The 15,643-nt window shown below is 43.3% G+C and overlaps 1 protein-coding gene across 4 annotated transcripts in view; it reads right to left on the bottom strand.

The window, feature by feature from the left end:
* LRP6 (LDL receptor related protein 6) overlaps positions 1–15,643 on the bottom strand; it is a 102,496-nt gene that overhangs the window by 6,705 nt on the left and 80,148 nt on the right. For all 4 annotated transcript variants that reach the window (XM_053387525.1, XM_053387526.1, XM_053387523.1 and 1 more), the window contains 9 exons: positions 15,432–15,616; positions 13,582–13,908; positions 12,671–12,873; positions 11,927–12,138; positions 11,302–11,495; positions 6,447–6,656; positions 6,081–6,206; positions 2,728–2,964; positions 1,606–1,716 (listed from right to left, as the gene is read on the bottom strand). In XM_053387525.1, coding sequence (XP_053243500.1) covers positions 1,606–1,716; positions 2,728–2,964; positions 6,081–6,206; positions 6,447–6,656; positions 11,302–11,495; positions 11,927–12,138; positions 12,671–12,873; positions 13,582–13,908; positions 15,432–15,616 — 1,805 coding nt within the window. The remainder of the gene's footprint in view (positions 1–1,605; positions 1,717–2,727; positions 2,965–6,080; positions 6,207–6,446; positions 6,657–11,301; positions 11,496–11,926; positions 12,139–12,670; positions 12,874–13,581; positions 13,909–15,431; positions 15,617–15,643) is intronic.

The raw sequence follows: 15,643 nt of genomic DNA, 5'->3' as shown, positions 1-15,643 counted from the left end.
TAAGGAGATAACAAATACACATTTTAAATAACTTGAACCTTAGAGTCCTGCCACTCTATACGATTATGATAATCTTTATTGTCATTGTCCCATACGGAACAACGAAATTGAAAAATCTACGTAAAACATTCAAAACCCAACAAGCCTGCTATGCCAGCTATCCCAACCTGGTTAGCCCCCTAAAAACTCTGATACCCCATTTTAACTACAATAACTCCCATAAAGACTCCTTAAAGGTAAAGGGACCCCTGACCATTAGGTCCTGTCGTGACCGACTCTGGGGCTGCGGCGCTCATCTCGCTTTACTGGCCGAGGGAACCGGCGTACAGCTTCCGGGTCATAAGGCCAATGTGACTAAGCCGCTTCTGGCGAACCAGAGCAGCGCACGGAAACGCCGTTTACCTTCCCGCCGGAGCGGTGCCTATTTATCTACTTGCACTTTGACGTGCTTTGGAACTGCTAGGTGGGCAGGAGCAGGGACTGAGCAATGGGAGCTCACCCCGTCGTGGGGATTCAAACCACTGACCTTCTGATCAGCAAGTTCTAGGCTCTGGGGTAGAAACTGTTTCTCAGGCGGCTAGTCCTAGTCTTTATAACCCTGTACCTTCTTCCAGAAGGCAGAAGCTGAAAGAGATCATTTCCGGGGTGCACACTATCCTGCACTATCTCTGCCGCTTTCTTATGGTACCTGGAAGCATAGATTTGATCCAAGGTGGGAAGAGTGCACCCAATTATTCTCTCCGCAGTCTTTACAACCCTAGACAGTGACCGTGAGCTCCCAAACCACACACACAGACCACAAGTTAATACACTCTCAACAGTACAATGGTAAAATGCCATCAACAGGTCCTTTGAGAGATTGTTTTTCCTGAGGATTCTCAGAAAATATAACCTCTGCTGTGCTCTCTTCATCAGGTCTTTGCTGTTTTCTCCCCAGGTTAGGTCATCTCTCAACTCCATTCCCAGAAATCGAATACCTTGATCCCTTATGAATCTTAACTTGCCACACATCTTTAGTGGGAGATGTAGGCTGTGATGAAATATCTGCTCCTAGCTTAAGTGAGAAGTGAGGTAGCAAGAAACTGATGGGATTAATGGAATTATGCAGAGATGCTTGAAAGGGGACATTTTAGCTCTCCTGAGAATGGATAAAAGTATTCTTTAACTAGATGATGAGAGTTAAGAGCTGAAGCACATGCCATTTGGAGCCATGGGATTGTTGCAAAAATGGCATTGTGCAGCTGTACCATTAAAATTCTACTGCATGGGTGGTCTCAACCATGTGGGAAGTCTTCGTGTCCTAGTCTGTCAGGAAGGTTGAGCAGGAAGACTGATTCTTTCCACATGATAAGAGCCATCTGCATGGTAGAGAGTCTGTAAGGTGTAGCTAGGGGGAAAGAATGCGATATACGGATGCTGTCTGGTTCCTAATTCTGTTTATTCTGTTCATTCTCTCACTTCAATTCCAGAATAACAGCAGCGTAAGCTATTTATCTTTATTTCAACTAATATAAAGCTAACTTCTATCATTTGTATTCTACAAGCAAGATAACTTATGAAATGGATCAAAATAGTAGTTGTTTTGTATTTAAACTTCATACTTACAGCATCCCTGTTCATCAGAGCTATCACTGCAGTCAAAGTTGTGGTCACATTTCTTGTTTTTCCCAATACACTGCCCACTGGCACATCGGAACTGATCTGTTAAACAAAGCACTGGAGGAGGATAAAAGCAAACATGCGTTTACTTAATATCACAAATTTCTGAAACAACTAGCCAAATGCTCAGCATAAAAATCAAGAGAATGAATAGTATCAAAGCCTATCATTATGAGAGTTCTAAATCAGGAGGCAAATCAAGCCTATTTGACTTGAACAATGTACAAATTTGAGGCCCTGGGGGCTCTGGCAGGTGACTGCTTTTTGTAGCAGGTGTAAATAGGGAGAATCAATAAGACCCTAATCTACCTTCTCTAGAGACCCTCCGGCAATTCAGAAACCACTATTGTAGCCCACTATATGTTACCTAAAACCTCAAGCATGCGAGGAACAGGCTAGTCTCCACTAGCATAAGAAGAGAGCAGAGTTGGCTCTTGAGAGAGAGTGTGAGAGATAAAAATCACTCTTGTTTTCTAGCTCTCCCTTCCTCCATCCCTTTCAGAAAATTTCATAAAGGAAGAAGGGACAAAGGGAGTTGCCAATGGGAAGAGGGCAGGTATCACTCCTCACAAGTCAGAGAGTCTATGGCACTGAATGCAAAATTCAGCTTCTCAAGAATTTGAGTTTTGCAAATTTTAAATCATATGGGCTGTAAATATATGCTTAAAAGTGTGAGCCGGGGGCTGGGGACTGAAAAGGCTTCCAATGCTTGTCCCATGTGACTCTTTGCTTTTCCCAACAGCAAACAAAATTGGAATACACCAACTGGTAAAATTACAGAACAGGAACTATGCAAATTCACTCAATTTGCAAGGTTTCAGTAAGTTTCAGAATTCAGTTTCTCTCAGTAAAGAAACTGGATTTCCTAAGCTCAGAATTGTACTTCTTATTGCTGCACAGAATACATACAGCAGTAGGTATCTGTTAGAACAGACAATTCATTCTAAAGAGATTTTCGTTGTTTGAAATACGTATATCAAGACTGTTTAAAAAGTTGCCACTGTTCCTCTTCCTTTTCATCTCCAAATCAATTTTCCAGTTTCTTTCATGAGCTGGAAAAATTAATACCTTCACATTTCTTTTCATCTGAGCTATCCTGACAATTTGCTTCTCCATTGCACTGAAGGATACTGTCAATGCACTGGCCACTCTCGCACTGGAACTGGGACTCTGAGCACATAGGGCAGTTCTTTTCATCACTGGCATCTTCACATTCAGTGAACCCATCACAGCGCCAAGCCGCAGGAATACAGTCAATCTCCCCTGTGAAACATGTGAAGTGCTGAGGAGAGCATGTTGGTGGTTCTGTTACGAAAAAGTTTTGGTTTTTTTCAGAAGAATGAAACTGTGAAGTAACAGCACATAAACATCTGATCAAGTGTCAAAAATATCTATGGGAAGATAGAGGCCGTATTTATGGAAAACCAAAACTAAGGCTCTGCTTGAATTGTGAACAACCAACCTCTGCCTCTCCCACTGCAATGACTGAACTTTGGTGATGCAATGATGTATAGTCAAACTAAACTCCGGAATCTACACAGCAGAACAGAAACAGCCTCTAATGTAATGTCTTTTCTACTCAAGATCTACATGGTTTCAAGAGCAATAGACACTCCGGGTTCAAAACAAAATCAGTGTTAAATTAAAAAGAATTGCAACCTAGTGCTGATAATGGGTCTATTTATATTTTGTTATTTTGTCCCTGGGATTATCCTCAAGGAGATATTGTGAGGATGCCTGACTCACCCCACCCCTCCCAGCCACTCTCACTATGGTTTTGAAAGTGCCACAACCAAAGAAAGAAGGCAGATTTCAATCTGAGGAGGGAGTGGGCAATCCCATGTCCAGCTACACAACTCTTTGTAAAATCTTCCCTGTCTCTCCTCCCTTTGTTTTAAAATGAGAACAGACTAGCCTGTTGTCAAGCTATGGCACAGATGAGTTGTACTTTGGGCCATTTGGTTATATAAACTGAAAGCCATGAGCCATTACTCTTATGCCAACTAGCATACAAACTTTGCAGTATTTTAGGGCACTTCTGGGCAATACACTAAATGAAATACTTGGTTATAAACAGGGCAACAGTTGCTTTGTTGGGCACTGTTGGGAACGACGAGCACTTGGGTCTAATCTGCTGAGTTTTGTCTTTTCTTCTCATCTTACTAGGCCATTGGTAGGCAACCTAAGGCCCAGGGGCCGGATGCGGCCCAATCGCCTTCTCAATCCGGCCCACAGACAGTCCGGGAATCAGCATGTCTTTACATTATTAGAATGTGTCCTTTTATTTAAAATGCATCTCTGGGTTATTTGTGGGGCCTGCCTGATGTTTCTACATGAGTAGAATGTGTGCTTTTATTTAAAATGCATCTCTAGGTTATTTTGGGGGCATAGGAATTCATTCATTTTTTTCTTCAAAATATAGTCCGGCCCACCACATGGTCTGAGGGACTGTGGACTGGCCCACAGCTGAAAAAGGTTGCTGACCCCTGCACTAGGCGGTTAAGTTCTCTCTCTCTCTCTCTCACACACACACACACGAGAATCCTCCTTTGCCTCTGCTAGGTGTTCCATGCCCAATAAGTGCCTTTGCTTGGCGGCGCTGTGGCCTATAGATTGCAGCAAAATACTGGGAAAGGTTTTGCCCACTATCCTCTCTGTGGAATGGCTCATGGGAAAAAGCTGTACTACGAGTCCTTGCAAGGGGGAGGGAGAAAGCCTATATAAGGCTGCTTTCCCTGGAACTCTGAGCCATTTTGCTTTGAGAGCATCCTGCCTGCCCACCCTCAGGTTAGAGCCTACACTGAGCAATTTTGGGTTGCTGGTTGACAGGGCCAGAAAGGATTCCTGCCCCCCTCAACCTGATTGGCACTTCGTTGGGCTTCCCTCCCCACTTTCCCTCAGTGAAATTATGGCCTTCCTTTGTTAGGTGGAAGAACATTGTTTGTATGAGGGTGGAAATGGCATTGGACAGGATCAACACAGGGGCCTGAGGGGGGGATTGACCACAGCAAACCCAAGCTTGGGTTGGGTATCTGCCTGGTTGGAATCTGCACCCTGGTCCCCCAGTGAGATCTTGCTTGCTTGGCTTGCACCACGGGAACGTTCAACGCTGGCCAACTCCTATGGAACAGGTTTGTAGTAGTCCAAACCCAGTGGATTCATTCCATCAATATGGGGCTTGTGGAATTATGAACTGATCCTAGTAAAGTTTTGGCCTAATTTTATCCCATCACTGTTGTACAGTCTGGTTATTTTGCTGCTCTTATGGGTCATATAATGCACCTGCCTGGGCAATAAGCTCCTTATTATGCCTTTATGTTTCAGTTGGACATGAAGAGTTCTGTTTTTAGTGCAATCCAGTTGTGTTCACGAAGGCAGCTCATGTTCCAATGTTCTACAATAAGTCTATATGAAAACATTAAAAAGGGATATAATGTACAGCAGATGGGTGCACCACAGTGACTCAGTGTCTAGTTATGTGCTTTCTATAAATGCATTCAATAGGTCTTGTTTCAGAGTGAGGGCTTTTTAAGCTCCTTCCAGTCACCACCACAATCTCACTGCAGCTGTTCACACCTAGGACTCAGCTATACAACTGCAAATAAAACATTTCAAGTGTGTTTTAAGTGAAATATACAATGTGACACTAGATGGTGATGCTGAGCCTTATAGAAAATTCAATGTATTTTTAAAAACACTTAAAAAAAAAAGCATTTTCAGAACGGTTTTTATTTGTGTGTAGATTCCACCCTAGTTAGCAAAACTGTAGTTACTATTGATTGAATGGAGCATAAATTTGGAGATATCTATTTCTTTCTCTTCCTCACATACACTTACATTTTAGCATAGCATTAAATGTCTAGGAAAACATTGCTGAAATACCCTTGTTCTAACATGTAGACATGTTTGCTGTGGAAATAAGCTAACTAATTCATATTGGTTTAACACTTCAAAATCCTCACACTTTCTCTGTAAGGTCAGAGACAGAGAAAAAATGTTAACTTCCCTAAATGTCTAGCCTTGGACTGCAGAGGCATCTCTCTTAACAATGGTTTGGAGCAAGATGCAAGCTTGTGCACTCCTTCTTCCCTCTTTAGTACAAATCTTTCCCCCACCCCACCCCAAGCCAGCTCTGTTTTAATCATGATTTAGAATGATATGATTTTAGTCGTGGTTAGCACTACCTGGGCTTCCCACTTCCTGCCACTTGGATGTGCTTTCGAACTGCTAGGTTGGCAGGAGCAGGGACCGAGCAACGGGAGCTCACCCCGTCGCGGGGATTCGAACTGCTGACCTTCTGATCGGCAAGCCCTAGGCTCTGTGGTTTAACCCACAGCGCCACCCGCATCCCTCCATGTATTGACTTATATAGGGGGAATGATGCCACTTAAAAATGGAAACAAAATAAAAAGAAGCTTTACCTCCACAAGAAAGTTCGTCCTGAAGCAAGACAAGGTGCACAGGGCAGGAACAACGTGTCGTTCCATCACCTTTGACAATGCAAATGTGTGAGCAACCACCATTATCTTGGGAACAGGGGTGCTGTCCTACGGAGCAAAATAAGAGTGGAAACTTATTGTTCATGTATTAAAACTGTTTTAAAAAAATAAAATACAGCATATATCAGTGGTTTCCAAATTACATTCCAGGTAACCCTACGGCTCATTAGGAGTTTACTGGGGGATCCCTCAATGGTAGCGAACAGCATAATAAAGAAACCAACAAAATCTTAACCACATATGATATGGGTTTAGTTTTTCTTCCCTGTTATGTTGCTTGACACTTACTGTACTCCTGTATGTTGAGTTCCTTAACAGCATGAATATCGCTGAGCTGGGTAATACGAGCCTGAACTTTCATACGTCCCTCTCGAAGTGTTGTGTCAATCTTTTCAATCATCTGTTGATGTCTGTCAATCCAGTACAGCCAGTTTTCAAACACAGTCAGACCTACTGGTTGTAGTATGTTGGTATCTTCTAAGACTATCCGATTGGCTCCTATGGAGTGGAGAAGAAATATAGTTGGAAAATGTGGCAACAAGGGTTCAATGAGAAATAATGCACCAAGTAACTACTCACTGCCCCACTCACGTGCTTGGTTGGTCTTCCAAGGAGAACGTCACCTCATGAAATCACCCCATCCAAAACGGATTACAAGTCTCTATCCAGATGAACAAATTTCCCAACCCATCTTAATATCTGGATTACATTAGTTTTGGGCTGAAAGGAAGCAAGCAATCTCCATATCTGTTCATGATTCCTCACAGCCTCCCTCAGACAACAAAAGGAAAAGACGCATCCTGAGGCACCCCAATGGCCAACAGCCAGAAGATGGAACAAAAGCCCTCAACACCCCCTGTATGCTATATGTAAACTCTAGATTACAAGACACTGTGCCACTGAATACCAACCGCCAGGTTTCAGCAGTGGGAGACAGCTTTTGCCCTCAAACTTAGATTTCCCAAAGACATCTGGTGGGCCACTGTGGGAAACAGAATGCTGTACTAGGTGAACTGTTTGTCTGATCCAGGACAGTGGGTGGGTGGGTGTGGGTGTGTAAAACCTGTCTTTCTAATATACATGTTGAAATACATAACTAATATGTAGCAGATCCTACCACTTATCACCAATTAATACAGTGGTACCTCGGGTTAAGAACTTAATTTGTTCCGGAGGTCCGTTCTTAACCTGGAACTGTTCTTAACCTGAAGCACCACTTTAACTAATGGGGCCTCCTGCTGCCGCCGCGCCATTGCTGCGCAATTTCTGTTCTCATCCTGAAGCAAAGTTCTTAACCCGAGGTACTGTTTCTGGGTTAGTGGAGTCTGTAACCTGAAGCGTCTGTAACCCGAGGTACCACTGTAATTAAATATAGAGCAACACACCTCACTGCATGCCAATTACATGAAGTTGTTCAATTTACCACAGGCTATCATGTGGGGGACTTGTGTGAGGGAAAACTTAATGATTTAGAGCCTCAGGCAGCAGCTGATCAAGCAAACAAGAAAAGTTTTATTAAAAAAGAAGATTGTGAAACAAAACAGGTCAGGAAATTCGTTCTTTCAAGTAGAAGTTAACTTATTACTAAAACGAGGTAAAAAGATGACACCGGCTTAAATACAATTCTATGGGTATAGCTCTTCTTAAACTTTAGCTTCTGTTACTTAGCTTTGGCAGTTAAATACTTTTAAAGCAGCCCAGCTTCCCTCCTAGGTTACGACCTTAGCTGACGAGTGAGGGGCACTTTCCCTCACTTTCCCCTCACTTCACAACCCCACACCTGAGATATTCCCAATGGTCTAACAGACCCCCTTGTTCCTGGGAGTCTTCTGGACCCGGAAGAACTCTCCCCTCCTGGCTGGACGGAGACCCAGGTTCCACGTGAATTCCCTCAGGTTCCACCTCCCAGAACACTCCGGTCTGCATTCCTTCCCAGACCCTCCACACGAGGAGGCTCTGTCCTCTTGCTCCAGATGGTCTCCTCAGGGTGGATGCTTAACTGAACTCAGAACCAGGTCTCCCTCAGTCAAATCCTATCCTACCCCTAGCTCTCCTCTGCAATCCAGCCCTATCTATCTTCTCAGCCTTCCCTGAACCTGAACCTTAGCCTTATCTCACTCTCTCCCTCAGAAACGGCTCCTTTTATTCTCCCTCCCAGAGTGCTGCTCCTCCCCCTTCTGTGTCTAGCTGACTCTGTAGCCAATCAGAGAGAGGCTCCAGCCCTCTGGTGGAGTTTCAGGGGGACTGCATCGTCAGGCTCTGGTCTGCTTCTGCTGTCCATCACAGTGGCTTTCATCAATTAAAATTGAACTACCGTATATCAGCATAATAAAAACAACAACTTTTAAAGACTAGATCTTAGAGAAATTTATATTTTTATGCTCATACGATTGTTGCCCACGGCCTTGACAAATTTGTAGTAACAGTATTAATAAAATAACGCAGATCATACATCCATGACAACATTCATGATGTAAGAGAGAAAAGTTACCAAAGACACCAACAAACGCAAATCCAGCTTGATTTCATATTGAACCTCCCAATCTCCACAACAATTTATAGTGATTTTATTTAATTCCTTTTCCTTGTTTTTATTTTTTTTGACAGCCAGTGCATAGGGGGCCACTTTGCATGTCACAAAGCTATTATTGTCTCTCAAAAGAGACAATCAGGACCATTTTTGTGGGGGTGTACTTGCTTGCTTGTGCAAATGGAAGTTTCAGAAGGCAATCTCTTGGGTCTGTATAAATTGCTATACCGCTGAATACTGATGTTGAAATGACATCATGATAAGGCATATTGCCTGGTTGAAACACTTGAGTGAAATATGAAAAAAAGGTGGAGACTGACAGCTCAGCTGAACTTTTCTTGAGAGCAGGCACCATCTCTCCCTGCTCCTCCCTCCTCTCGTGATGACAATAAGCCCTCACCTGTAAACTTACACAAACCAGCACAAACTCTTTAAGCTGAACTGCCTGCTCTCACCCCCAAAACTCTTCAGCACTTAGCTAATTGTGCAGAGCCTGCTAACAATCCAGTAGGAACCCCCCACGGCTAGACAATCAAAGATCCACACCCATGAGGGGGGAGTATTTTGATTTTGATTTTCTGGTGGTGTTTACGTTGTTGGTTCCCAATAAATAGCTACCCTTCATATTAAAAATGAAGGTTTTTAAATTTTATTTAAAGGAGGCTATCTCTTTGCTTGAAGGGACACGGGTAGCGCTGTGGGTTAAACCACAGAGCCTAGGACTTGCTGATCAGAAGGTTGGCGGTTCGAATCCCGGTGAGCTCCCATTGCTCGGTCCCTGCTCCTGCCAACCTAGCAGTTCCAAAGCAGGTCAAAGTGCAAGTAGATAAATAGGTACCGCTGCGACGGGAAGGTAAACGGCATTTCCGTGCGCTACTCTGGTTCACCAGAAGTGGCTTAGTCATGCTGGCCACATGACCCGGAAGCTGTACGCCGGCTCCCTCGGCCAGTAAAGCGAGATGAGTGCCGCAACCCTAGAGTCGGTCACGACTGGACCTAATGGTCAGGGGTCCCTTTACCTTTACTATCTCTTTGCTTCCCTCCCTCCCTTTGAGATGGGTTTTTTTTTGGGGGGGGTCCTTCTGTGGCAGGGGGAAATGGCGGAGGAAGATTTAACTAGCTGCCTTATGCTGAAATAGGAGGTTGGGTACTATGTGACATGAGGTGTGAATGATGGGGAGAGTGTTTGTCAGTAAGCAGTGCAAGAAAATGTGTCTACTCACAAGCAAGTCCTGCTGAATTCAATGGGGCTTATTCCACTTAGACCTCCGAGTGCGGAAACAGATGCAACTTGAACTACTCTTAATTTAGTGGAAAATATATTAAATATATTATATGGAAGTTTATTTAATATTTTTATTAAATCAACTACTTACTTAAATTGTAAAAATGCCCACAAAATTGCATAGAGGCGCAGAGTTCCACGCGACATTGGAGGGGGGCTCATTGCATGTGCCTGACGTCACACACATGTAACATTACGCATGTTGGGAGGAGGCTGTGAGGCCCAGGGAGGCCATCCACCACCACGGGGAGGCCCAGCTGGGGCCGGCCCCTCAACATGGGGGGGGGGGGGCGCTCAGCCCCATCCCAGCATACTTTGGGGCACTGAACTGTCCTCAGACCCATGAAGTTGGCATGTATGAGTTGAAGCATGCTATCAGACATCATGATGTACTGAAAAATCATGATGTTTAACTGGTGGTATATTGCGATGCTGAAAACCAAATATTGCCCAGCCATAGGGGACAGGCTAACAGATAATGAGTGTTGACCTGAAGTTGACTACAAATACACGCTCTGTCTATGGAGAAGACCTTGTTATATAGCAGCCATCCAAGACTGCAATGGGCATCACTTGGAAATGCAGCTCAATATAAGCACTTCCTAAGGAAACCAGTGAGAGTTTGGTCAGATAATGAACTCTAAAATACTGTTTTCAGGAGTGGATACCAAGGAAAAAATTTGGTGTTTCCAATTAGTTGTAGGTCTGTTCTGGATTCTAGCCAGAAGATCCAATCCATCCCTTAGTTGACACTCTCAAGATTAATGCAGAGCCCAGTCCTGGAAAATAATAATTGTCTAAAACATACTGATAAGCTGCTTTACAGAGCTGGTTATCACCCAATTCCATAGAGCTTAGCGCAAGAAAATGCTCAATGGGTACACTAGCAATTTTTTTAGTACAGTGGTACCTCTGGATGCAACGGGATCTGTTCCGGAGCCCCGTTCGCATCCTGACATGAACACAACCCTCGCCTGCGGGTCGCGATTCGCCGCTTCCGCGCATTTGCGTGACGTCATTTTGAGTGTCTGCGCATGCAGCAAAACCCGGAAGCAACATGCTCCGTTACTTCCTGGTCGCCACGGAGCGTAACCAGAAAATGCTCAACCTGAAGCACGTTTAACCCGAGGTATGACTGTATATTTAACCTGAGCGTAGTCTGCTCTTGCCTCACAGAAATTTCTGCAAATTCACTACAATGAAAATATAAAGAGGAAAGGGGAAACCAGCAATGGAGCAGGAGAGACTACCCATTCCTTCCTACCAGTTTATGAAATACTTACAACACTGATTAAAATTGGTAAAAGGAAGTTGTTGTTTTACTCTACCTGAAAGGTCACTGCTCTCAATTTTCCGGAGGTCAAAATCTGCCCAGAATAACTTCCCCAACTGGTTGTCAATTGCCAAGGCTACAGGCTTGCTCAGTCCACTGGAAAATAAGACCTCACGTTCAGTTCCATCTAATGCAGCCCTTTCTATTTTAGGAGGAGACCTCTCCTGGTGATTGGTGAAATACATGTACCTATAAAAACAGAGTTAGATCATTTATGTCCTTTTCTTAAAAGCTGTCCTTCCCCATATATTTATTTATGGAGCATAATATCTAAGATGTTGATATTATATATATTTTAAAGTTGTATTTCCCTGATCCAATAACGATCAATGTCAAATTTCATAACAGCTATCCCCTAACTATTCAACTATAGCAATCTCTCTCATTTTTCCCCCCACCCCGTTTTTCTCTCTCTTACACAGCCACACTCCCCACTGCCATCCCTCTACCAGTTAAGTCCACCCAACATGTCATTCCACTCTGCTGTCAACCGTTCTTCCATTAGTTACTCTGTCACAGAAGCACCTTCTATTTCAAAAAGGTGAGCTGATGAAAAAGAGAATCTGGCGCTTTAATTGCTGAGTTTTAAGAATGTATATTCCATGCAACACTCTACCTACCCTTTTTCTGGGTTCACAACAATGGCCCGGGGTCTATCCTGATCTCCTTTCAGCACCACCCCCATCAGCCTTCCATCCAGGCGTGTAACATTGATTACATTTGTGGCTTCACAAGTCCAATAAACATAACGACTGTAGATGTCAATACTCAGATCATAGGGTTGTATGTCTAGGTTCTGATTTGGAACTGGACTCATCACAACCGTAAAGCTCTGGGGTGGGAAGAAAAAGATTGAAGACTGATCCAAGGAAGCAACCAGAAGAGAATTAGCCACACAATGCAGAATTACTATATGAAAGCAATGGCTTTACAATAATTCAGAGCCTCAAAGTTCCTTGGCTCAAGTTACAGCCAAGCGTTGAAACAGAATATAATAATAATGTTCTTTCTTTCTTTCTTTCTTTCTTTCTTTCTTTCTCTTTCTTTCCCACCCATTTGGATGGGTTGCCCCAGCCACTCAGGGTGGCTTCCAACACATTTAAAAGCATAATAAAACCTCAAACATTAACAATCTGATACAATACAAAAAGTCACATGAATTTATATCAAATATAAGTACTGCCCAGAGACCTTCGGGTATAGGGTGGTTTAGAAAGAAAGAAAGCAAGGAAGCAAGCAAGAAAGAAAGATTCAATAATCCATTAAAAGTGCAGCACTTCTCATTTTCATGCTTCTACTGTAACTCCAATAGAGAGAGATTGCTGTGTCACTTTAGAAACCCAAAGAACCCACACTTAAGATACCTGACTGCCATCCTCTTGTGACCTCCTGATAATGTTTTGCCGAGAGTCAATCCAGTACAGGTGCTTGTCTACAGGGTCGTAGTCAATGGCTCGGATGTTCCGGAGGCTATGGATTGGAAGGATAATATCTGGACTCTGCTGCTCATCTATCACCATGCGATTTATTGCATTCTTCTGACTGAAGAGCAGGAAACTGGTAGGGGCTTAAACATAAATACAAAAAAGCCAACCGGTCATTTTCAAAAACAATTATTAAACTATTCATTTAACAAAAACATGTTTATGCTACTTAGCAAATTAGGGTGCTATCTTTAATTAATTGGCAAAAACAAAACTAACTAACTAAACAGCGAGGGGTGTGTGACATACAAATTGTTTTTCACACACAATTTTTTTAAATCTATTTTGCTCTGGATATCTTGATAGTCTCCATTATGGCTTTAGTATTAAGAATTAAGTTCAAATCTTAAATTCAAGCATGTTGTCAGTCATGAACTTGCTGGATAGCCTCCAACAAGGCTCTAGGCTCTCTGAGTTCTGCAATCTGAAATATAGGTATATTACTAGTGGCCTATGCTTAGTGTCAGGATTAGAGAACTAATTCATACAATGTGTTTTGAGCATTTAGGGAAACAACTAAACAGAAAGTTACTGAGTTTTTCAGCGATGAATAAAAAACAAAAAGCCTAACACATGCAACCTATATTCAAATCTTGCATGATTCAAGCTATATCAACAAACCTGTCTATGTTACAAGTGGAAATGGCTCAGTATTTGGCATATTCCTGCTCCATCCACTACAGCTATAGCTCATTTTGGTTTGAATTTCAAACATTACTGTAATATTTGAGACGAACCACGAAAACATAGCCCTTTGCCCTCTGCACCACCTAACTGTGTTTATGGCTTACCACTACATGTTCTGTTGTCAGAATTCAAGGAATAGTGAGCTGGACATCCGCAGACAAAACCACCAACAGGCACTGCCAAGCAGAGGTGGGAACAATGCCCATTGCTGGAGGCACATTCGTTCCAGCCCGCTTGGCGAGAGGAATGGAATACTAGGATATCCATCACATAATCCAAGTGGTTTTGGATGACAGTTCTGTTTTGGCCACTGGTCTTGTTGGCACGTTCAATGCTTCGCCGGCTCCAGTCTGTCCAATAGATGTAATCCTGGTACTGAGTCAGACCAAATGGATGAGGCAAGTCATCTGCTATAACATCACGGTCAAGACCTGTTTTAGAAAGAAAAATATATACTGATGTCAAGATTTCCCCACCTCTCCCACACTCGGAAGGAGAGTTGTAATCAAATGCATCTACAGTAACTCATAGAAGATATAATGAACATGAGAGCCAGTGTGGTGCAGTGATTAGCTAGTAGGACTACAAGTTGGGAGCTCAGTTTCAAATTTGCACTCAGTTTCAAACCTACGCTGCGTAACCTTGATCCAATCACTAACCTACCTCACAGGGTTGCTGCAAGGACAAATGGGAAGAAGGAGAATAATGCATGCCACCCTGAGCTCCTTTTGATAAACAAGTATTACCGTATTTTTCGCTCCATAGGGCGCACTGGACCATAGGGCGCACCTAGTTTTTAGGGGGGGGGATAAAAAAAAAATCTTATTTCCCCCCCCCCAGCCCCAAAGAGCAGCGTACAGGGTGCGTGCAACCTCTCCCTTCCGGAGGGGCTGCGCGTGGCTATGGCACAAGCCAAGACAGCGCTGTCTTGGCTTCCTCTTTAGCCCCGTGCAATCTCTCCCTGCCGGGAGAGGCTGCATGGGGTTAAAGAAGCCATGGCCCCATGCAGCCTCTTCCTGCTGGAGGGGCTGCGCACGGCTATCCCTGAAGCCTTCCGAGCACAGACTCTCCTGGATTCAGCGAAAGGAACCTGAAGCCTCCAGAACGCAGCGGGAACTTGCGCTGCGCTCGGAAGGCTTCAGGCGGCTATCCCTGAAGCCTGGAGAGCAAGAGGGCTTGGTGCACACCGACCCCTCTCGCTCTCCAGGCTTCAGCGAAAGCCTTCATTCGCTCCATAGGACGCACACACATTTCCCCTCAATTTTTGGAGGGGAAAAAGTGCATCCTATAGAGAGAAAAATACAGTAAGTGAAACTTTCCAAATGAATGAATGGAGAATGAATGGAGAAATTTATAGGAAAACCTTTTAGTCACACCACAACAAAGTAATTCTGACAATGTAAAAAGTTATATTCATAAATCTTTTTTCATAGGACAGTAATTTATGTCTATATAATACTAATGAATAAGTGGCTGGTTCATGGCATTCAGACTTCAACTCTAATCTGGAGACTGTACATTTTGTAGGTGGGAGCACTTTTTATGTTTTCATTTTACAATAAATGTACATATCCCCTTTTCTGTCTTTCAAAAGCACCACAGTTCAAAACATTGCATACCATTAAAAACTAAGTAAGAAAACAAAATATGGGTCAGCAGAAAACAAAGGCACTAAATTAGTATCAGAACCAGTCAATCACAAAACAGGGACTGAAATAACTAACCATGAGAGCACACTGGAGAATGACAGTCTTCACAAAACAATGAAACATCAAGAGGAATGGATCAGATGCAGTAGATTGGAAGAGGGGGAAAGAGACAGCCAGCTAGCCGGCCAGTCAGATTTCACTGGAGACCTTAGCAGTTGGGTTTACTGGAGCAGGCAGTATTTTAAATACCCTGATCCCCACTTGAGCTGACTTCAAGAATCCTAGCTAAACCAGCAAAACTGTACCTAGCATATTTGAAGACTCAATTAGGTTGGTATCCAAATCAGTCCAGTACAATCTTCTTTTAGCATAATCAATTGTCAGCCCATTAGCCCGTCCCACATTTGGCACCAATGTTGTACGTTCACTACCATCCATGGCAGCTCTGTCAATTTTGGGCTTTCCACCCCATTCTGTCCAGTACATGAATCTGAAAATATAGATCAAATATTCCATA

This window comes from Podarcis raffonei, chromosome 5 (assembly GCF_027172205.1).
Source record: "Podarcis raffonei isolate rPodRaf1 chromosome 5, rPodRaf1.pri, whole genome shotgun sequence".
In the NCBI taxonomy this organism is placed as follows: domain Eukaryota; kingdom Metazoa; phylum Chordata; class Lepidosauria; order Squamata; family Lacertidae; genus Podarcis; species Podarcis raffonei.
Note: the sequence above shows the minus strand (reverse complement) of the source record. Positions and strands in the feature narration are given on the sequence as shown.